We start from the raw sequence: 23,098 nt of genomic DNA, 5'->3' as shown, positions 1-23,098 counted from the left end.
GGACTCTCAAAATTTTAGTGCAGGAAGAAGAGAGTCAGGGAGGGCTGGTGTGTGGTGCTAATAGTTTAAACTTTGCCATGTTAAAATTTCATTTCTGCTATAAAATGAGATATGAAATGGTGTCTCTTGTTGGACCACTAAATATAGATATTCTGTGGCTCCAGTAGTGTGTAAGAAAAAGTAAGAAGAATAAAGATTAAATTGTTATTCTCTAAAGCCCTTATAGTAGAATTTAAGGGGAAGCGAAGTTGAGCAGTTGTTTGATCTGGCTGATGGATTTTATTTCAAGTTGTGCAGCAGGAGTGTGTGTTGGCCCAGTCACCATCTAATGATGCACATTCTGTGTCTCTCTCTGTGTGTGTGTGTGTGTGTGTGTGTGTGTGTGTGTGTGTGTGAGTGCAGCTGCGTGTGTCCGCCCGGTTACGAAGGCCAACGCTGTGAGATAAACCCAGACGACTGTGAAGACAACGACTGTGAGAACAACTCTACCTGCATCGATGGAATCAACAACTACACTTGCATCTGTCCACCAAACTACACAGGTACACACACACACACACACACAAACTTACACGCACCATCTATTTCTACACTCAGATATTCCTGAAACCCTCGGTCGTTGCCCCTGAGAGGCTGGGGAGGGTCAACAAGTCTCTCCACTGCTGCACACACATACACACACATAAAAAATCATATTTTCCACTTTACTCGATGGTAAGTTAGTAATGGACAGCCTCTCTGCAGTGACCTGAAACTGCTCCTACAGGAGGTTGAAAGAGCAATCACGACAGAGAGGGAGAGAGAGAGGGAGAATGACAGTAAAATGGCAAAGAGGGACTGTGTACTAGAGGGGAAGGGAAAAATAAACAAAGCAAGGAAAAGGGTAAAGAAGGGGCCAATAAAGGGCAGAAGCAGTGAGAGGGAGAGAGAGAAAGAGAGAGAGACTGAGACCTTACTTGGTGGAGTCCAGCAAGTTGAAGCTAAACTGCTGACTGGGAAGTTAAATTTTTTTATCTGTGACACTGTCCTCTAAGACACACACACACACACACACACACACACACAGCTGGTCCCGTTTGACACTGGATCTCGGTCAATATACACACACACTCACCCGCACACGCACCATGTCATTATCGTTGTTGGCATAAAGAAGCCTTGCACACTGCCAGCCACCTTACCACATACAGCTGTTGCACACACACGCACACACACACACACACACACACACACACACACACACACACAGCTGGTTCCTTTGGCTCTGAACCTCCACTCAGCTCAGTGAACCGCGGTATAATCATCAGGTGTCACATTAAGAGGACAGTCCTTCGCTAGTCACTCTGCTTTCTCCAAACTCAGCAGCCAGGATTGTCACGTCATATTTGCACCAGAGGGGAAAAATCAAGATTTAAGGTCACAAGACCTTTTAAACAGCTGATATAAGGTTTCTACAACTGAGGAGTTTCATTCCAAAATAGGAAAGCCATAGTTTAAAAAAAAAAAAAAAAGGTCACGTGCTCAACAAATTAAATGTCAATCTCTGTTTAAGATTATGCAATACAACATCTTGTGTGCAATTTCACTTTTACAGCTTGAAGGTGGCAAAGGGTCAGGAGTTCACAAGAACATTAAGATTCATCCTCTGGAAACCATATATATATGCAAAATACATGTCAAGAAAATTTAATCTTTAGTGTTTGAAATGCATTGCCATGGCATAAAGTATGCGTGATGGAGGCATTTTGACTAGAAGACGGTGCTACATAAAACATTATGGAGTGAGTAAACTCACCAGGAATCATCGTCTTGAGACCAAACTCGCCCATATTAAATTTTTTGCAGCAGTTTTATTCAGATATCTTGCTCTGGATTGTCCAGATGAATCATCTGCCCACTGTGGAGCAAATAGAATATGATTCCTATAGAATATGATTTCATTTTCCAGTGATTGAGGCACACTTGCCAATAAACATGGGATCATCTGTATTATTTAGATACCAAGCTATGAGGGTCAATGTTTGTGTCTTTAATTATATGTTAAATTTGACATTTTGAGTGAAACTCTTCCCCACTCTGTTGATGGGCTCATAAAATTGTGAAAACTTACAGTAAATGTGTTCTGGCTCACACTTGAACATTATTTAATCAAACTAAAAAGACTGTCTGGCTCTTTTGGCCTCTGAGCAACAGTTAACACTGGCAATATTTTCCTAGTAATCTCTTGTGTTACTTTACGGTGTAAGTCAGATAGAGGGCAATGATCCTCCATCACAAACTGAGCTACAGTAAAACTTTCAAAGTGTCATACAGTGGGGAAGAATTTAAAGGCCAGTGGGAAAATCAGGCCCAGAATGTTTATCTTCCTCAGTAATCATCCCAACCATGGTCTCATTTGTGTATGGTAATCATACTAAGGTATCACAGGTAATTTCACCCTGACAAATTAATGTTGGCATCTTTAACTAAGTGTCAAATATGTGAAACACTGTAGCCTGCCCAGAAGGCACTGTGTACAGTGAAGATTTGATTACTTAAATTTACTTTCATGTCACGCAGTTGTTTTGTACATTTGGTGCAGCTCAAAGGATTTCAGATGCCATTTCCAGCAGATGCAGGAGTATACTGTTGCTCAGAACAACATGCGTCTTAGAGTGACTTGATATGACGGTGGTGGAGACAGACAGGGTGGGAGTGAGGCAGCAGGATTAGATTAAAGCAGGCAGAGAACGATGGAAATGTGTTTGACCTTTCTCAATCTCCTTGAACATATGACCAACTTCAGCCAGTGCTTTTACACACACTGTTAACCCTTCTCAACCTTTGAGCATAAAAGTGTGTGTGTGTGTGTGTGTGTGTGTGTGTGTGCGTGCATGTACATCTTTAGACTGCAGTCACCACTGTTACACAGCCTATTAACCCGCTCCTCAATCAGCTCTGAGAAAAAGCTGATAATGCCTTTCCCTGTGTGTGTGTGTGTGTGTGTGTGTGTGTGTGTGTGTGTGTATGTGTGTATGTGTGTGTGAGTGTGCACACATGTGGACTTCCACTATACATTATCTGAGGCCTTGAAAAAGACAGACACAAATATAAATTATCTTTTTCCACCCTTATTTTCTTTTTTCTCTTTCTTTTTTTTACAACCATTTGAAACTGACAGAGTATATGTGAAAAGGTTTGACATTTTTTCTCAGAAGTTTTTTTTCTGTACTATTACTCTAAAAAGAATTATCTTCAAATCTTACACACCAGTGGAAAGCAGTTTTCAGCTGTGCTGTCTCAACTTCACCTGGTTGGTGACAAGATGCTACAATTTGGATTAAACATAAGCCCAGACACACACCTGTTGATGTATGTGTTTTACGATGATTCTTCTTTTAATCACTAAAGAAATACATTTCTCTCACTCTGTCACCAGGTGACCTCTGCGAGGAGGTGGTTGACCCTTGTCTCCATGGTTTCGACCCCTGTCAGCATGACTCAAAATGTCTCCGTGTTGGCCGCAGTTACAGGTGAGTGACAGCTTCGCAGGTGGTCGGCATTTAAAAGTGTCAGGGGTCACACCATTGAAAGTGACAACAAAGTGAAAGGAGCAGTCAGGTCAAAAAGTTAAATCAAGAGGTATCTGAGTGATCATTGTTGAACATTTCTGTCCTCAGACAAATACACATCAAGACAGACACACATAAACACATCACTGAGGAAGAGTTCATAAGAAACATTGAACACTCAAAAGTAATATGCTTTAACATGTACCATATTGACTGTAAACTTTATATTTCATAAACTTTCTATCTCAATATTTTGTATTTCACATTCAAATTGAGCTTGGGTGTCCTGCTCAAGAGCACTTCAACAGCTGCAAGAGCTCCAGATGGGATCTAGAAAAGGACTGAAGCCTGTCACCTCTTTGTACAGCAAAACATCTGTAATCATGAGGCAAAACCTGTTGCTGACACACACACAGTCACCCCATCCATATTTCCATGTCACTCTAGGTGCGAGTGTTTACCAGGCTATGTGGGCCAACACTGTGAGCAGGACTATAATGACTGTCTGGAGAATAAGTGTCAACACGGAGCGGAGTGTGTCGACGCTGTCAACGGCTATACCTGTGTCTGTAAAGAGGGTTTCAGGTGAGAGTCATGGAAACAAATCACAGCAAATCACTTGAACAGACACAAACACACTTATGGTACGGACACACTGCAGGGCCAGACTGGGAGGAGATGCAGATGGTGCTTCATAATCAGACACTTGACTGTCTGGACCTAGTGAGTGCATGTGTGTGTTTGTGTGTGTGTGTGTGTGTGTGTGTGTGTGTGTGTGTGTGTGTGTGTGTGTGTGTGTGTGTGCAGCAGATGAAGCTCCATGTGGTTAATTATAGCGGAGACTGCTGGCAAGAGAGAAACAAATTCATCACAAGGGACAGAGGGAGAGAGAGACAAAGGGAGGAAGTCATAGGTATGCAGGAAACTAAAAAGGAGACAGAAACATGAAGAAAGATACTGCATGGGTAAAAAGAGGAAAATTCAAAGAAAGGTTCAGGGTTTCAAAGATACAAAAAGATCCAGCAAAAAACAAGTAGATATACAGAATCTATTTGCCATGTCATGCTGATAAAACTTGTCTGTTTCCCCCAGGAATATTACCTCTCTAGCTTCAACCGTGCAATCTCCAAATGTACCACAATGAAGCAAAATGCAAAACAAGTACTAAACAACTTTTATCAGAAGACACTGACACAAAAGAATCACCCCATTAAAGCTCTATCAATAAGTTATCTTCTGTTTAATCTACTCCTCCCTCAGTGGGCTATTCTGCGAGAACCCTCCGCCAATGATCCTGCTGCAGACCAGCCCCTGCGACCAATCAGATTGCCAGAACAGCGCCCACTGCCTGGTGGTTGCTGGGGAGCCCGTCTGCCGCTGCATGCCCGGTTTCTACGGCAACAAATGTGACAAGATGGCCACCGTTCACTTCCTGGGTCGCGATGGGTATGTGGAGCTGCCTGGCACGAAGCTTCGCCCCACTGCTCATATTTCATTACAGGTATGTTCGACCTTTGGGGTCTGATCACAAAGTTATAGTTTTAACTTCTAGAAATCCAATAGTCAATTGATAGGTACATTAACCATTATATATAGATCACCTTAAAGTCCTGCTTACCTGAAGAATAAAAAGCATCACCCTGTCTAGTGTGTTTGGAAGTTTGAAAGTACAAAGCCATATTCTGCTGCACTAAATGGAAAACATTTTGGGGTTGCTTGAAATAGAGCTGTGAGTCGCTGAAATCAAGCCTGTAGAGTTGCACGACTTAGTGCCGACGAAGCAAAGCAAACATCTGCTACACCCTCTGTTTCCATGTTACACTGAGCACTCGTGCCTGTTCATACACACACTCATTCACACAGACTATATATTTTGGGCACCTGAGAGTCATGTCCTAATAGAGACATATTTTTCTCCCTTTTGGAAATGAGAATGTAAGTGGGTGAAAGAGAAACAAGAAACGGAGGGCAGTCTAATTGATATTTACCACCTGTTTGGATCCGTGTGAGCGTGTGTGAATGTGTCTGTCCATGCGTGTGTTTCTGCGTTCTTGCCAGGAGCTTTCAATGTCAGTGCCAAGGCTGTTAAGACTCTACCAAGAGGCCCTGACTCAGAGGCAAGAGAGAGAAAATGAAAAAAGAATGAAAGGGCCACAGCACTTCATAAATCGCTGTATGTTTTTTGTCTTTGCCTTTAACACTTTTTCTCTCTTTTCTTTAAGTCTGCATCCCACTTCTCTCTTCACCCATGATTCTATATCTCTTTCTCCCTCTCTCGCTCTCTTTTGTTCTCTACGTCTCTCCCTCCCTCTCTCCTCTTGGTCTGCCTCGCTCTCTTCTTTTCTCCAGCAGCTTGTTAGCAGGTGTTGACTTGGCTATGCTCCATTGAAGCCAGAGTGTTAAGTGCTTGGCCCCTTGGCCCCATTTCCACTTGCTAGTTAGTTAGCGCTTAGCAGAGCACACATGCAAGTGTGACATGTCAAGTGTGTCTGTGTGGGTGGCAGGCGCAAATGACCTTGTTTTGGGACGCGTGTGGCAGAATTTACATTTTCTCCTCATTTTCTTATACTGTAGCTCTTTAGCGGTTTGATGGTGCGACATGCCATCTCAACTCAAGTCTATTTTTCATTTCTCTTTGATTTAAAGCCACATCAACACTCATTGCCAGCTATGTAGGTCAGAGAAATGTGAGGGCAAAGGATCTGTGTGGATTACCACAATGCTAAGGCAGCCAACGGTAAAGAGGTGGAACAGAGAAGTAGTCAAAATGTCACTAAGTTTTAAAGCTTCTAAAAACAAGCTGGTTGTTGTTATATGTTGTAATGGTAAAAAAAAAAGCAAAGGAAGGTGTTGAACTTTGTGGTTTTCAGTAGCATAAAAGCAGCTGGGATTATTAAAAAAGCTCAAATCAGTGCTTGAAATTAGCATTTGTGACGGTATTCTCTTATGTTCTTGTTTATTTTGAGGTCTGTCTGTATCTGTATGTGAAACCATAACTGTCTGCCACATGAATAAATGATGAGACAATTAAAATAACAAGTTTACATAAACTGTGTCCATTACCGGTCCTCATTGTGTTTGTCTAATCTTGCAACTGATATGATATATTTTTGTCTGCTGTACTGTCACAGTAACCTTGTCAGTTTCCTTGGCGAATGATATTAATTATCCATGAATGCCATCTTAATGTATTTTTGTCTTTATTTCTTGTCCAACTTCTCTGTGTCTCCAGGTAGCTACAGATAAAGACAACGGTATTTTGTTGTATAAGGAGGACCATGACCCCCTGGCACTGGAACTTTACCAAGGACACATACGACTCATCTACGACATTGCCAACTACCCACCAACCACTGTGTATAGGTAGGCCACACACACAGAAAATTATTCTCTCATTTTAGTTGAGTCTACATTGATGGTTGGGTTTAAACATGTTCTCGGTACTGTAATGGTTAAACAACCCACACATTTGCTCTTAACTCACTTATGTACATTCATTAATTTATTCTGACTTCTAAGTTCTTTTATTATATATGCATTGAATGGTACGTAGGTTCAAGGTCATTTTATGTGTGCTTGAAAAATCAAAAAGCACATACACACACACACACACACATAGAAAAGTATGCAGAAAACACTAAAGAATTCACTGAATGTTCAGGTTCAATGTGGGCTAAAGATTACAAAAGACCCAAACATTCATTCACACACAGGTATATATCTTAAATTACTTATTTGTATCATTGAATGACGCTACAAGATTTAAGTGTTACAGAGGCTCAAGGTTGTGCAAGGGTATTTAAGAATACAAAAAGCATACATACATATATTACACACGTACAAACAAATAAAGGCTCAAAGAATCCCAGATTTCTGTATACAGTAGTTTAAGGACTTTTCAGGAGGTGCTGATTTGGCCATGTGTACACAAATCTGCCAGCATTTTCTTTCTCACACACACTCCAACACACACACACAGTTTCAGATCCATATCTCAGCACTTCCCTCTATAAACAAACATGAACTCAGAAAAATTCCTTTACAGTCCAGACTAGACAGTCATGTCCCTGACAGAAACCCAACAAAAGTCTCACTAGGTAAAACCCCAAGCAGTGGAAACAAAAGCCCTCATTCAGTGGGTTGGTCACTGTAAGACCTCGGATATTAAATAATAAACTACATTCACAGGTTCATAGGAATGGATATTCCATTGTAAGCTACGGAGACAGGAATGATAATCAATTCATGATAAGTTTTCACTCGTCACTTATAGGATAAACCATTTAGGGTTTTTATTCAGCACACAGTATGCATACATATTACTACATGTTGCTTTACAAACAAACCAAAAAGACACAAAGAACACAAACGTACAATATAATGATGATACAGTTCACTGATTTAATTGTCATTATCAAAGACACAGCAAAAACTTTTCCTGGAATTGTTTTTAGTTTTCAAATATTAAGGTCATTGCATCTTCTTAAAACAAGGATAAGTAGAATTTAAAGAAACACAAGTCATACTGTAAATCATATCCCAGCATGGTCAAATATGCATCCAATATAATCCCTCTATCTGTATCTGTTGTTGGTGGGAGGGCTTTTTAACCGATTCCACTGGATTTAATAATTCAAGAAAATTCTAACACACTATACAAATCTGTATCAACAGTGTCGTTTCTGGTAACATTTGGTTATAATAAAACAGTTAAAAATAGTTCAGTTGAGTCATTGAAAATACTACAGATTCACAACATTTTGGATAGTAAGTAGTTTAGGTAAATAATGGGTTTTTGCCTACACATAAAAATCTTAATGTAATACCTTATTGACTCTCTCTGTCTTGACCATTTTCATGGAGCATGCAAAACTGACTGAAGGGTGAATGGAAAGAGGTCGAGAGGAGAAAGTAAGGTGAGCAAAAGAGTGAAAAGAGAGACTAAAGAAGGATTGCCCGACTTTACGTTAAAGTAGACAGTGAGAGAGAGAGGGCCCTTGTCCATCTTTGTCTGGTGGTGATTGGTCCTATTGATTCAGTCTGCTCATCTGTCTACACTGTCTGTAGCAGAGAGAAAGAGATGTGAGAGAGATATATGATACAAGATTCAATACTATATTGTCTTGAGGGATATTCAGTCTGTGAGGGATATTCAGCAGTGCAGTCCATTCAAAAAAATGTGTAACATGTAAGGCCTTCATTAATCCACAGCAGTGATCCATTTCCTCATTTATTTGTATAAATACCCATAACCAGAAATTCTGTTGAGAAGATGACTGGCCACCTGCCTCTAGACCTCATTGGTGCAGTGTGGAAGGAAGCATAATACTAAGTCAAAAAAAGAGAGGCAGGGAGAGGGTAATGCTCTGCCAGTCCAAATACAGCTAAAGTTTCCAGAGTTTCTTGCAGTGGCAGATAATGGAAGGTGTTTAAGATGGAAAAATCACTTCCAACATGTAGTCCAGCATGGAAAGAACAAAAAAAACCCTTCAACCTGAAAAAGCAGAAATATTAATTGCAACAGGAAACAGTCAAGTTTTGGGGACATTTGGTGCCAGTGTTGAGAAACACTAGCACTGACAATACCATGGTGTGAGACAGAGGCTACCAATCATCTTGACCAAGGACTCATTTTTATGGTAATTATACCAAGGTAATTTTACAATACTATATAAATATTGACAATGTTTTTTTCACCACTTTTGAATGATCACAGCAGTCAGCATAATAATGCTAGCTGCAAATGAAGCAACTGAGGAGACAGATGTTAGTGTAATTGAATGAATTAAGGGAGAGAGGAAGGCTGGGGAGAAAGTGAGAGGAGAGAGGATGGAGAGAGGGAGAGAGAGCAGAAGGAGAAATGACAGAGGGAGTCTATTGCTTTCTCATTCATGCTCCTTTCTTCTTTCTGTATATTTCAGTCAGTGATTTTCTTAGCATGTGATGTCTGGCTTTGTGGTTTTGGCTCTTCTGTGACAAGGTCACAGACAAAGAGGGAGGTGCTGGTAGCCTTACTTCATCTGATGATAATATGCAGTCTGCTCATAACAAATTTGACTTTGGGATTAGGATGTTACCTCATATTACAAATCCTACAAGTAGCTGTGGAAGAAGAAAATTGAAGCCACACTCAAGTACATCAAGGGCGAGACTGTCTCTGCAACCGATATTTCAGTTATGATTCATTTAAACCCTCATGTTTTTTTATGTTTAGTTTCAGGTTGTCACACCCACAGTTAAATGGACATACTGGGCATATGTAGTGTTTTATTTATTTTTTTGTCATAATTAGACAAATGTACATGTTTGTGCTGATTTAATAATGAAAATATAAGTTTAAACAGACTTTTAAACTTTATAATTGATGTATGTCTATCAAATTTACATCACTTTTGATACTCAGGGGACAGAATTTCAAGTTTGCATGCTGCTTACAGTTGAATGCAAACTGTTAATGGCCCAATATACTCAGTGGACACCCATATGGTTCTGTTTATACTGCATTTGTCTTGGCATGTTTGTTGATGCACATGGTCCACACATACAGTGCGCTTGGTCAGCAGTTTTGGGCTGCAAGAAAACTGCGATCAGTGTGTACCATGTGGATACAAGAAGTATAATTTGGGCTGCTAGCATTTTAACATGATGAACGTATTCAGCAGTATGTCAGAGTTGCCTATGATTGCTAGACTGTGTTCCACACCTACTATAGCATAGTCAGATTTAAAAGCTGTGTTGAGTGCATCTACTTCCATATGTAGAGGTTATTTAGTGTAGTGTAGCCTTGTGTTGGTGCATATGAACTCTGTTTGCTGGCTCCGTTGACCTCCGATAAGCTGATGCATATAAACAGCCTAATTATAATAACAATGCGATGATGCCATGCTGAACCCTGCAGGTGAATTTCTTTCCCTTACCCCTTCTCCAGGGAGGCTACAGCTCTGGGTCAGCTGTAGAGCTGCAGACCTGGAGCTGATAGAGACTATGACCTGCTTAAGGAGACTTCAGCAGGGCAGATGTATGCCAAGAGATCATCTGGGAAGAAAGACAGTTTTATTGGTACATAAAAACAACTTTGCCACCCTGTCGAGTCTGCCTAGTTCGCTGTAGATATTTGTAGTCTGTGCGCTTTCCATTTCTGTGGTGAGATTCTGTTTCTTCTCACAAATGAGGTTGGTTTGTAATCTGGGCGGGTAGATGTGTAGAAACCACTTATCCCAAATATGACCTTAACCAGAGTATTGCTAGTGTTCACAATACATGACACATGGTGAAAGGCAAAAAGAGGACAAGAGGAAGAAATGGTTAGAGAGGAAGGAAGGATGGAATGAAAGAATGGAAAGGATGGGGTGAATCTAATTAGACCCTGGCACTGATGGGGAGGGGTGGAGACTGGGTTGAAAAGGTTGAAGAGGAGTGAGAATAAGACAGGCAAAGGAACGTATGGATGCACAGAAAGACAGTGGGATCATTTGAGAGACTGACATAAATAGATAGAAAGACGGATGGATGGACTGAGGCTGGACAGACGACATGAATGAAGTAGCATACAACACGATAAAGAGATAACTGGGTAGAATAGGTTGCCCGCCAGAGGAGAAAACGAAAGGGGTAAAACAGATGGATAGAAGCAGCTGAAATGAAAAGACCATGAGACATGGTTGAATGGCAGAATGGATGAGAGAGGAGTGAGGGATAACAGAGGGATGGAGTGAAAGAGGGGGAAGAGCAGAGGGGAAAAGTAAACCACAGAGTGAGTCAGGGAATTATCCTTGTCTGATCTTGTTAACTTGACACGGGCCACGCCTGGGAGGCCGACGGACAGACAGACAGAGTGCAAGAAATATTGAGAGAAGCAGAGAAAGAAAGTGTAAAAGACAGATGAGAGAGACACAGAAAGTGCACAGTAGCCTGCAAAGGAAAGTTTGCATGAGATATAATCAGCGTTACACTGGAAGACACAAATAGAGACACAGGAGCAAAAGTGGGGACATAAGACAGTCCACAAGTATGAGTGACAATGAAAAATGAACAATCGAACGCGAGAGAAAGAAACAGAGAACCATAGAATCAAATCACATCTGAGCACAATGCTAAGCACTAAGTAAACACTCTTTCTATGTTATGTTTAGCATTAGCAGTCTGGAAGAAGAAAGGGCCCAGCTCCAAATCTGGGAGTCATTTTACCACAAGCTTCTATGTATTCCTTTGTATGTGCCATCTTTTGATTGCATGAGTCTGAGCATTGCAAATGGCCTATCTTATCTGCCCTAATTTGGAAATACATTGTAAACTGACTCAAACCGCATGGCTAGGCAGGCACAGCAGAATGTCCTACCACCATTAAACTGATACTGTCCAGAATGGCGTAACTATTTAACCACCACAATCTGAGCACAGCAATTCTGGCAGATCCTAAACATGGCACTGTCCATACAGTTACTGTGGTTGTACAACTGAGGGCCAGGGGACGGGTGCCAGTCCCTGGGATGTTTCTGAGCAATCCCTGGTTTGGTTATCTTATGTTAGAAACCAGGAAGGGCATTGCCAGTTTTTCACAATGAGCTGAAATGTAGCAATCATAGCCAGACCTTTGCACACTAAAGTAAAGCTAATACGGGCTAATACAGATTTGATTGTGTGTGACACTGCGATTGTTGGATACCTGTATCTAAGAGATTCAGGTAAGCTGCTCTTTGAAGTCTTATTAACAAACAAAGTTATTATTACATGCAGTGCAACTCACCAAAATGCATTGCTTTCATAGGAGAAAATTCTTTATTAAAGCATGTACTAGCTCGCAGTCTTCTTCTTTACTGCCCTGCATTGCTGGTGAATTGTTGCATTTCTTAGCACATTCCTTCCACCTGGAGATCTCTGGAATAGTGTGAAACCACTAGCAGGAATCTGTCCTGCATCACCCATGTATGAGGACTCCACAGGTTACCTGTAAGTTGGTACTATAAAGAAGAGCGGTGGAGCAGGCATGGAGTCATGGGCATGCACCTATAGACACAGGTGCATCTGTCCAGATGACATTTGGACAGGAGGTACAACCCGTTATGAAACTGAGAAGTTGGGTTAGAAAATAGACCAAAGAAAAGACAAAGATACAAAAAATGAGGAAGGATCTCAGCAGGTTGGACAGAAGGATGCAGGGGTAGAGAGCACAGGGAATGATAATGAAAATGAAAAACATACATTAGATTTGTAGATAGAAAGAAGAGGAGGGAGGCAGAGTGACAATACAAGTCCTTCACTGTGCCCTTATTAGCAACAGATGAAAGGTTATGCATGCCCAGTGTTAAATGAGCATGTGTGTGTGTGTGTGTACATGCCTCCGTGCATGTGTGTGTGTGTGTGTGTATTGGGAGGAGGGGGTCCAGAATGGGTTGGTAGTTTGTTGTGTATTAATGTCCTGCCCTTTACTAAATGCCACACTAATCTCCCATCGGGTCAAAGGGAGCACATCTACTGTTATTCATCAGCGAGTGACAGAGGGATGGATGCAGGGATGATGGGTACATGAAAGGATAAAAGGATGATAAAGAAAGGCGGAGGCAGCGGAAGCAATGGGTGGATGGATGGATAAGTGGACAGAGAGGAGACAGAGAAAAGACAGAAGTAGTTTGAGGAGAGATGATGATGGATGGTTGGACAGAGAATGATGGAAAAGGATGCAGAGGGGGTTGTTGGACAGAATGGAGAGAGGATGAGATGACTTAAGAACAGAGAAATTACAGGAGAACAGACAGGTGCTACATTGTACCTGCCAAAGCAAAGTGACCCCCTTTGTGTTCCATCATATTTATCATTATATGAATGTATGCACCAATGAAGCAATGAAACATAACAGACACTTTGCTGAATGAATATGAAATGATCAGTATTGTATTTTTGTCTGTGCCAGTTGTGCAAATTAGGGAAGAAATGAGAAAGTAAATTAGAAAAAGTATTTCACCAGACAGACTTTACTATCACATCTATGAAAGCCAGAACAGCAACTGTTCCAATCGATTAAGTTTAATGCCAAAAGTCTGAATTCTCAGCTGCTGTGCTTCTGTTGAACTGGCAGTGTTTGTTGGTGGGAAGCTGGTGAGGGATCATGTCCTGAAAATGACTTCCAGGCTAACCAAGATATAATCCTTGTTGGCTGAGATGCCTGCGTTGTGAGGGTTGAGATCTGAGTAATAGTGTCAACCTCCACGTGAGCTCCACCCTCCTGACCAAAATGCATTTGCACAGGTATTCATTTTATTGTATCCTCCCACATATACATTGTATTACAAGGGGGGATTACAAGTGTCACAGTCCATACACACAAGAAATTGACCCAGTTGTATTTTCCCATCTAAAATAAGTGTAAGTCATGTAAAACTTTGCGGCTATGATATCTATATTTATTTGTACTTTGACTGTCACAATTATACCAAGTTTACATCCAGTTTCTGTTTGGATACAAGTCTTACAAGTGATTTTGTGCCCAGAACTAGATGAGTAAAGTGACTGACTGAATGTTTGACCTGAATTTGGCTCTTAAAAACCGCAGGGCCGTGGTTAAAACAGACAGACAATCCTTGAACATTATAGGTTTAAAACGCTCAGAGGCAATTCAAACATTCTAATACTGAAACCTTATAGGCCTGAAACAATGAGCACTTATTCCTGAAGCCGTACATCAAAACCCTTTGAGTCCACTCCTGAAAAGTACAAATTTCATTTGAACTGGCCGGGCAGGTTTAATGAAAGCTTAAGAAAGAAGGAAAGAAAACAGTGAAGGAGCTCTGCCGTTCAGCAGCTGCCATCTCAGCAATGACTAATTGAGGTTACCACGGCAATATGGGACTGGGATGCCTGTCTGCTGAACATCATCTTAATCAGATTGGGCTGCTAAACACACACACACACACACACACACGCACACACAAGCACACATGGAATCATACACACACACACACACACAGCCTCCGAAACACGTAAATATATACAAAACTCATTCAAGAATACAGACACAAATGGACACGCACACATATGCTGTATAAAAACTGCTCATGCATGTGCATGCATACACAAAGACAAGCCCACATTTGCATGAACACATAGTAGTATGCATTAAAAAAATATTCACAAAACATTCACAAACACACAAAGTTAGACACAGTCAGATTCATTCACGCATGCACATACACACACATGCCACAAATGTGGTTTAGAAACATTGTAAGTAAATGATAGCAGTGCCTAATTAGATTTAACAGTGTAAGTGGATCCGCACAGTTGTTTCTAATCCAAATATTTTTTTCAGTTTGAGATAAAGTCAACGACCTGTAATTACTTCTGGGTTTGCATTTGATTCATTTATATGAAATAAAGCCAGTTTTGGGGTTTAGGACGTTCTTTTTCAGTAAAGTTTATTTGTGTGCGTATGTGCTCATTCAGGGTGTATTTGATTCTGGACTGACAGAAAATTGACGTCCCTTGTGGGTTTGGGCGAACACACTGAGTGAGAGAGAGAGGCAGCTGAAATCTGCTACGGCTGTGTGTTTGTTTTTATTGAATTCCATAATGGGCTGTTTTTTTACTAATAAGCTGGGCCAACACGGCCAACTTCAAAGAACACACTTATGTATGTACACACACACACACATACCCACACACATACACACACACACACACACACACACGCACACATATACTTTATTTGTTCATCAAAAAAATGGAAATGCTTCATGCAGAGCATTAACAAATCTTAAATTCTCACAGGTGCTAATGAAGAACTTATGTATTGCTATGACTGTAGTTATATATTTTTGATTTCACTCACAAACGCGCAAACATACACATGTGTCAGTCAGGTTCTGGAAAACATCCACTTGTCAAAACACTGATGAAGTCTGATACCAGCAGACATCAAACACATACCCACTCACGCACTCACCCGCCTGCAGGGCTGGCAGCTGCATGGACCTGGAAACACTGACCATTAGTCATCTACTGCCACCTGGTGGAGCATTGGTCTCGCAGCAGGTTCAGCGTTCAGAGAGAGACAGAGAGAGAGAGTGTGTGTGTGTGTGTGTGTGTGTGTGCATGCAATGTGTCAAAATGAGTGTGTGAAGTTCAAACCTGTGCAAAAAATCAATTTGAGAATGTCTTCAGCTGTGTGAGCTGCTTGTTTGATTTAACTTTCCAGACACTTGAACAAATTTAAAAGGGGATGAAGAGCTTCTTGGATGAAAGTGGAGACGCTTTAGAAGAGGAAAAGGAGTAGAAATGACTGTTGAATGGTGTTATGGAGGGAAAGGAGGGCAGAGCAGAGCAAAAAGAGAAGACGAGGGGAAATCGGATAGGGGAAAGAAGATAAGCAGTAGGAGGTGGAGTAAGAAGGGAAGGAAGAGAAGGATAGGAGATGAATAAGAAACAGAAAAATGAACGCAAGAGGGGGAATACAAAGTAAAGATAGGAGAGGAGGGTGGTGAGGTAGAGAGCTAATCTTTCAGGCTAGCAGACCATCATTTTGCTTGGTTGCAGCAGGCCTGTTTTAGGCCATTATTAAATTACATGGCTCCTAATGGAAACCATGTATGTGTCTGTGTTGGGTCTACAGTGAAGTAGCAGCTCTTATTTTAGAAACCACCAGCTAAATCCTGAACTATGATGTCCAGAAGAACATTGTGGGGGTTTTTTGTTAGTTTTTTTCTCTTGTTGATGCATAAATGACTTTGTTAAAAAAAAAAGTATAATTTTTTTTCTAGTTCAAGTGCGAATTAGACAATACAAAATAAATACAATAATTAATTATAACATCTTGAGTCTTTGTAATACCTATTACTGTGTTCTTGTGTATGGTGCAAACCCCAGATAAGGTCCTCCTAATATAAAACCTTGATAGTTCATATGCAAGGTTATTGTTCTATTGTGCTATCTCAATCATAATCTTTTGTTCCATCACTTCAGTTGTGATTGTTTCCTTTTCATTCCTTCCTTTTGTATGGTCAGCATTTTCTATGAAAGTCACACTGGCCCACCTCCAGAACTCACAATCCCTGCTCCATCGGCTGTTAATGCAACATCACTGTAATTTGAACACTCTATAAACAGCTGTCAATCAAAGCTGACTTAAGGCTCCTTAGCTAGTTAGCCAATGAGCGGCTGCAGACAAAGGGATGTATTGTTTTGATGTTAAGTTGTGGGAGTCTGGAGCAGACCACCAACGGAAAGAGTGGCTTCACTTGTTCTTTTGTGTTTTTGATGTTCTGCTTGTTTTCTTCTGGTTCGGGGAAGGAAGAACTTGGGTGAACGGAGGCACAGTCAACTTTACCACCCCACCATCTACCTCTCTTTCCTACTCTGTCTCTCACTCTCGCTCTCTCTCTGCCTCTTTTGGCTGTGCCAAACCACTGTCTCTATAGCTGTCTGTCTCCCCTCCAGCAAAAACCACTTAGTGGGAAATCTCAGACACACACTCTTATGTGCAAAGACACACACTTTGTTCCCAGGGTCAGACATGGTGCAAAAGGTCATGGTCCTGGTTCATTGCAGGCTCCTCTTCAGTGGAAACAATTATTTCCTCCAAAAAATATCAGAGCTCTATAACAAAGCTTCTTATTGTAACACCAGGGTCTAAACTGACTGAGTCTGACCATTAAATTGTAACAATTTAGTCTCACCTCAAGGCACAAGCCCATCAGAATAAGCAAACCCGTGTGCTGCGTGGGGATCCACCCTGGGCCTCAACCCCTATGTTAGGAAACCATGGCCTAGATCAAGGGCATATTTAAATCTCTTCCAAAAGAACACTGTATTGAGGATGTAATCAGTCTGTTTTATGTCTGAGAATAACATTTCAGAACAGATTTCCCTAATTTCTCTTTCATTTAGTTTGGTCGATTTGCAAACACAACAAAACAAAGGGGAAAAAAAAGTTTGACTTGAAAATGTTTGGAGTCTGTTTAGCGTCTGGCATTTTCAATTTGCTCTATCATGTTTTTTCCTCACTAATTCTCCTGTCTGGTGTAGAATTCAACAGTAATTTATCATAATAGGAACCATACTGAAAATCTCAGCTTCCTTTTTTCTGTGTGTGTATGTTTGTAACAGCGTGGAGTCGGTGAATGATGGGCTTTTCCACACAGTCGAGCTGTTGATTCAGAACCGTTCGCTGAGCCTGGTGGTGGATAACGGAGCCCCCAAGAGCCTGGGCAAGCTAGCACGCCAGCCGTCAGTCGACCACAACACTCAGCTTTATATAGGAGGTATGTGCACACACACAGACACACGCACATACATGAATATACACGTTTGTAGACATGTACTGAACATACACACTTTTTGCCTTACTTTTGCCTGGCCTTCGCTGCCTTTTTGTGGTTGTGATCACATGTTTGCCATGCATAGCTACATACAAATATTTTTTTTAAACTTTCCTTCCATAAAACAGCAAGACACTCCTCTGAGAACAGTATTCTCATCTCTTTTTTTAACTCTAACTTTATCTTTATTCTCATTCTTCTTTTTCCACATCTTCCTGTCTTATTCTGCATTTCCCAGGTGTACCATCCCAGGTGGTGGCCTCAGGTCTACGTCCAGGCCCCGAACGTTCTCCACAAGCTTTTAATGGCTGCATCCACAATGTCCGAATCAACGGGGAGCCTCAAGATCTGAGTTTCAGGCCCACGGGAGGAGGACAACCACAAGGAGTCGAGGGAAAGGTAATCACGTGGGAGAAGATTTTTTTTTGTTGTTGTTGGTAAATGGGGGATTGTTTATGTACTGTAGTACCTACATGTAGTATCCTATAGTAGAAACCCTTGAGGTGTAAGTGTGCCCCTGTTAGCAAAGCTTTCAAAATATTAGAAACACTTGATTTTGTAAGAGAGAACAGACGTTCAAGTGACGAAGTCAAGTAGGAAAAATACTGTGCTACTTTTTGGGTTCAGAGCAAGGATCTTTAAAGCTACAGTATGTAATTTTTTTCTAATGTTTTTTTAGTTGAAAATATGCTCCAAACCCATCTCAGTGTGGAGAGGTACTGTCATAGCTTCTGTGACCCAGACCCATTCAACAGCCTGACAGCACTGCAGAGATATTCCCTTCTAAAGTTTCTGAACAAGCCTCACCCATCTAACCAATCAGAAAAAGCCATAGGTGGGAGCTCACAGCTGTCAGTTGGTGTCAGGAAGTTTGAACTCATGCTGGTAGCAGCTGTAGAAAAGAACAGATGTCATGTCATTTTGGAGTTATATTTACTGTGGACATCTGGTGCTGATGAAGGCATCCACTGACCGTATTTTCTCCCTTTCTTGCTGTGTCACCAGGGTGATGGTATTCTTCCAGGGTGTCATACCTGTAGTGTGTGTGCACAGGGTGCATGCAGGGAGGGTGGAGAGACGGGAGTAACGTGTGACTGTCCTCCAGGACGTAGCGGGGCTCTGTGTGACCAGACGACAACACCAAACCCCTGTCAGAACAGCAGGTGGGCAGACACACCGGAGACTAAGCAGAAATTACTGGATGTACAAGTTCATTTACAAAGACATACATATACATATGTAGTTAAGCTGCCCTCATCAAGTCAATGAGAGTCTTTGAATGGCTCTGCTGATTGATAAAAAATCTTGCTTTTCTCAACTTAAGTAATTTTTTTAGGAAAATGCCAAATATTTGATGGTTCAAGCCTCCCTAAGCATCATTGACATGTTTATCCCATAAATATTCTTTAAGATTAGAAGGATCTGATTGGTTGCACTCAAATAAATCTCATAAATAGGGAAATTTTATCAGCTGTCATAGCCCTATTGCCAAAACAACCTGATTATCTCCTAGTTCCCCTGGTTGAGCTTTCTTGGACACTCAGCTGTACAGGAGATTAATTGAAACTTGTTCATGGTGCTTCTCATGACATGTATACTAACATCTTTCCTCTGTCCTTCCTCCTCTTTGTCCTCCAGATGTGTCCATGGTCTCTGTGTACCGAAGGGTCAGACCTACAGTTGTCAGTGTAGCGAGGGCTACCAGGGTCAGTATTGTGATCGACGTCAGGAGCCTCCAGCCTGCAGGGGGCAGCGCTGTGGACACGGGGAGTGTCGCGTGTTAGAGGGAGGAGAACCGGTCTGCCACTGTCAGCCTGGGTACACCGGACCTACCTGTGACACAGGTAAGATGGAGGCAATATAAAAAGAAAAGATGGAAATCAGGAGAGATTTACTGTAGGTCAGGTTATGACATACTGGTGAACAACTAATTTGTGTCTCTCCTTCTCCACCAATGTCCAGAGCTGACATGTCAAGGAGAGATGGTGAGGGAGCAGTTGAAGCGCCACCAGCCCATGAGAACATGCACATCCACTAGCAAGATTCCCCGCATGGATTGTCCCCGATCCTGCCAGGCCGCAGCACCCCCTGGTGTTTGCTGCGGTGTCACCAAGAACAGAAGGAGGAAGGTGGTTTTCCGCTGCACTGATGGCAGCTCGTACTCCGAGGAGATGGAAACTGCTCTGGAATGCGGCTGCTCCAAGTGCCCGTTGTAACAGCAGTGCAGTTTGTTCGTTTTGTTTTGCAACACCCACCGCTGCCATTTTGTGAATTCTACATGTCAACGAGGCTGTCGCTCTGAGATTTTTCCACATTGATGTGCACCATCATTATGTGATTTTTTTCCTCCACATTCAGTTTGACCGCTGCCAATTTGCTGCCAAGAGAAACCACAAACAAAAACAAAAATGGGACATGTGTGCGTGTTTTTGACAGAGAGAAAATATATTGTAAGATATAAGTGAGAAAAAACATAGAACTTATTTTTATTATGGATTTTTTTTTCTAAAAGATGATGAAAGGACTGATGAGTTGTTTTTTAATATGTTGATTATATAATGTGTTACATAGTATAAAAAAGTTATTTTGTACCTTGTAAGAAGAAAAAGTACACCACAAAATAGATTAACATTCCTTAAAAGTATATGAATTTATATGTATGTATAAATCTATATAAATATATACCCTAACCCAATGAATTTTATATTTTCTAAGTGTATTTGCATGATGTTAATGTGAGTGCTGATGTGTGGGAGGCTTTGGACACTGGGAGAAGAGGGCTGAAGAGAAGAGCTCCGTTGATTCCACAATAAGGAAAAGGTGGCAGTCTTTTGTTGCCCTGTCTCTTGGAGGCTAAAAGGGAACTGTATGTGCCTAGCTAACCTGCTTCACTATATAAAGGACATCATCCTCACATGTGAGTTTTTCGAGAAAACATAAAAGACTCTTTCCACAGAGATGATTTAACAGTTTGTTCTAATGTTGTGTTATTCTGTAGTTTGCTGTTGCACACCAGACTTGGAGCCACATGAGGTTTGACATGAAAATCTGAAAGACATTTGCTATTCATTTGGAGTTCGACATAAATCAGGATTTCCCATTCAGATCAGCAATAGTGAAACACGGCATCATGCTGAGTCTGTACCCATTGACTGCTGAGATTTAAAACAGATACCAAGGCAATCCCTGATGAGTCATGAGAGCTCATAGCACAGGTTCAGCTGAAACCAGGAAGCATTTTTTAATCAAACCACCCATTCAGATGTCTTTTGTCAAGAGTAACTTAATAACAGGCTGAAAAGCAGTGTTTTTGCTGCATACTCTGATTCAACATTCAGTGCTGGCTCTGGTTGCGTGTGGTCAGTGTGTTCTGTTGCACCTGTAACTACCCCCGACAGTGATGTCACAGTGTACTGACATGCTAAACCACTGGAGTAAACACAGCAAAGACAACATTTTCAGCTGGTTTAAGTTGCTCTTTAAATGGCTGCTCAACATGGGGTGGTTTTCTGATTGGTCGGGGAAGCTGTTTTGAATTGAATTAAGCCATTACACCAAAGTCAGCCCTGTTTGCCTTAACAGATAAGTAAATGATTGACAGACGTTGTTGAAGTGCCTATGTGTACTTATTCTGGAATTCAAAAATGTTGCAATGCTGCATTATTGTCAACACAATCAAAATTCTATAGTGGCCTTCTTTAAATGATCCCATTCACCTGATCAGGTTGTCTGGACAGACCCTATGAAATGTATAGAAATCCCAAAGCAAACAAAGTCAATGGGCCAAAAATAAGAGAAGCCTTTATCATGCCACAGTCCTTTTGTTATGAATCATAGAAAGCGTATCCTCACAGCCTCATGTTGAATGTGAAATTGAACCCATTTTTTTTTCCCCTCACAGTTTTGATATGTGATGCATTCATTGTGTTATATAACATTACATGATGCAGGTTTTATTATTTGGTGAACCATGATTTGCTTTAAAATGGAAAAATTAACATTTCCATGGAGCATGTACTTCAAAATGTTAGAGAATCTTTTTTGATTATATGTTTATGGTTTAGATTTGGACAGTGTGGAGTGGAGGTTTAAAAAAATGTCTTTCAGTTATTGACCTAAAGACAGAGTGCTCCAGTCTGCACAGCAAACCTCCACATCGACAACTCAGTTGCCTGCAATATCAAAGCTTCTTTAACTTTGTCACATGAAAGTATCAGATTTGGACCAAGGTACCACTCAACAGCTGAAAGAAGTTCAACATCAGTATGGTTTTTAACCGCCCATAAGTGACTAACACAATTACATAGCAAAATACTATAATGTAACTACTACTGTACTGTTTACTTTATACATTGTTGCTTTGTTTACAACAGGTGCAAAGTATTGTCACACTTTTACAGTTAATTTACAGCTCTGCTATTCTGGGTTTGAAACATATCAGTATTATCCTTGTTTGTCAATGTAACGGTTTTCCACACCTTCTGTTCCTTCTGTCTGATCCTTCTCACCTCTGCTCTTCATACCTTCTCTTCCCCTGCTTTTCTCCCCGTCTGCCATGATGTCTTTACTTAATTTCACGTCTCCCCCCTCTTTTTTCTGATTCTTTGCTTTCATTCCTGCTTTCACAACAATTTGACCTTTTAAATTGTTGTGAAATCCCCTTATCCCCTCTTTTCCTCATCCTAAATGTTTACTTCTTCATTGTGAACAGAATAAAACACCTCAGTTATCAGTTATTGACAGTAAATAACTGTAAAGTCAGTCATTTCCATTTGCCAAGTCCTAGGTTTGAAATACAAACATGAATATGCGAGTGATAATTGATACTTATGTTGAATGTTAAAATTAAACTACCATTGAAACTACACACATCTTCTATGTCTGAGTTATTGAGAAATTCATCTTTAACTGCAAAATCATTTGTGCAGTGTGGATTGAGAACCAGTTTGTTTTAGTCCCATATACAGCTCTGGTATATTTATTATTTTTTGTCACAGCAAGTAGCAAAACTAGTCTTTGCCCAAACATATTCTTGAAACAGCTAATACTTAGCAACTGGGTTGAGATCATTTGAACCCGCTGAAATTGTCTATACAGTGTTTTACAAATCTGTATTGATCCTTTTAATTTCCCTTGGACTTGCTCTCAGCAACAAGAACGATTAGAGCAATGACTACATCTCCTTTTTATTAATAATGATGCTAATTTATAAGATTACAGGTAATACACTTCAGTGAG

General features: G+C 40.9%; 1 protein-coding gene across 1 annotated transcript in view; it reads left to right on the top strand.

Moving 5' to 3' along the window:
* Positions 1-22,727, top strand: part of slit3 (slit homolog 3 (Drosophila)) — a 269,236-nt gene extending 246,509 nt beyond the window's left edge. The window contains 10 exon segments of the mRNA XM_051072519.1: positions 403-542; positions 3,419-3,512; positions 3,999-4,136; positions 4,812-5,052; positions 6,784-6,914; positions 17,649-17,803; positions 18,099-18,259; positions 18,866-19,023; positions 19,499-19,704; positions 19,823-22,727. Of these exon segments, the coding sequence (XP_050928476.1) occupies positions 403-542; positions 3,419-3,512; positions 3,999-4,136; positions 4,812-5,052; positions 6,784-6,914; positions 17,649-17,803; positions 18,099-18,259; positions 18,866-19,023; positions 19,499-19,704; positions 19,823-20,076 (1,678 nt within the window). The 3' untranslated portion in view covers positions 20,077-22,727.
* The last annotated feature ends 371 nt before the right edge of the window (positions 22,728-23,098 follow it).

Source organism: Lates calcarifer, linkage group LG8, assembly GCF_001640805.2.
Source record: "Lates calcarifer isolate ASB-BC8 linkage group LG8, TLL_Latcal_v3, whole genome shotgun sequence".
NCBI classification, from domain to species: domain Eukaryota; kingdom Metazoa; phylum Chordata; class Actinopteri; family Centropomidae; genus Lates; species Lates calcarifer.
This window is presented reverse-complemented; position numbering and strand designations above follow the sequence as displayed.